Below are 363 nucleotides of genomic sequence, written 5' to 3'. Positions count from 1 at the left end.
CGGCGGGCCTGGGCGGCGGCGCCGAGGCGGCGGCCGAGGCGCTGGAGTGGTGCCGCTGCCTGCTGTCGGGCGGGGAGCCGTGGGACAGCTTCGTGCAAGCCGTGCGGGCCTACGACCCGGCCACGCTGTGCGGCCTGGTGTGGACGGCCAACTTCGTGGCCTACCGGTGCCGGACGTGCGGGATCTCGCCCTGCATGAGCCTCTGCGCCGAGTGTTTCCACCAGGGCGAGCACGCCGGGCACGACTACAACATGTTCCGGAGCCAGGCGGGGGGCGCCTGCGACTGCGGCGACAGCAACGTCATGCGGGAGGCCGGGTGAGCGCCGGGCGGCCTCGGCGGGGCGGGCGGGCACCTGCCGGCGG

The 363-nt window shown here is 76.0% G+C and overlaps 1 protein-coding gene across 3 annotated transcripts in view; it reads left to right on the top strand.

Moving 5' to 3' along the window:
* Nucleotides 1–6: 6 nt before the first annotated feature.
* The window catches only part of UBR3 (ubiquitin protein ligase E3 component n-recognin 3 (putative)), a 120788-nt gene continuing 120431 nt past the window's right edge, over nucleotides 7–363 (top strand). For all 3 annotated transcript variants that reach the window (XR_774298.1, XM_010567016.1, XM_010567008.1), the window contains exon 1: nucleotides 7–316. Coding sequence is in view for 2 of the 3 variants with exons in the window: in XM_010567016.1 (XP_010565318.1) it covers nucleotides 195–316 (122 nt within the window). In the remaining variant the exon portion in view is untranslated. The remainder of the gene's footprint in view (nucleotides 317–363) is intronic.

This window comes from Haliaeetus leucocephalus, unplaced genomic scaffold (assembly GCF_000737465.1).
Source record: "Haliaeetus leucocephalus isolate CR32 unplaced genomic scaffold, Haliaeetus_leucocephalus-4.0 Scaffold1, whole genome shotgun sequence".
Taxonomy (NCBI): Eukaryota; Metazoa; Chordata; class Aves; order Accipitriformes; family Accipitridae; genus Haliaeetus; species Haliaeetus leucocephalus.
This window is presented reverse-complemented; position numbering and strand designations above follow the sequence as displayed.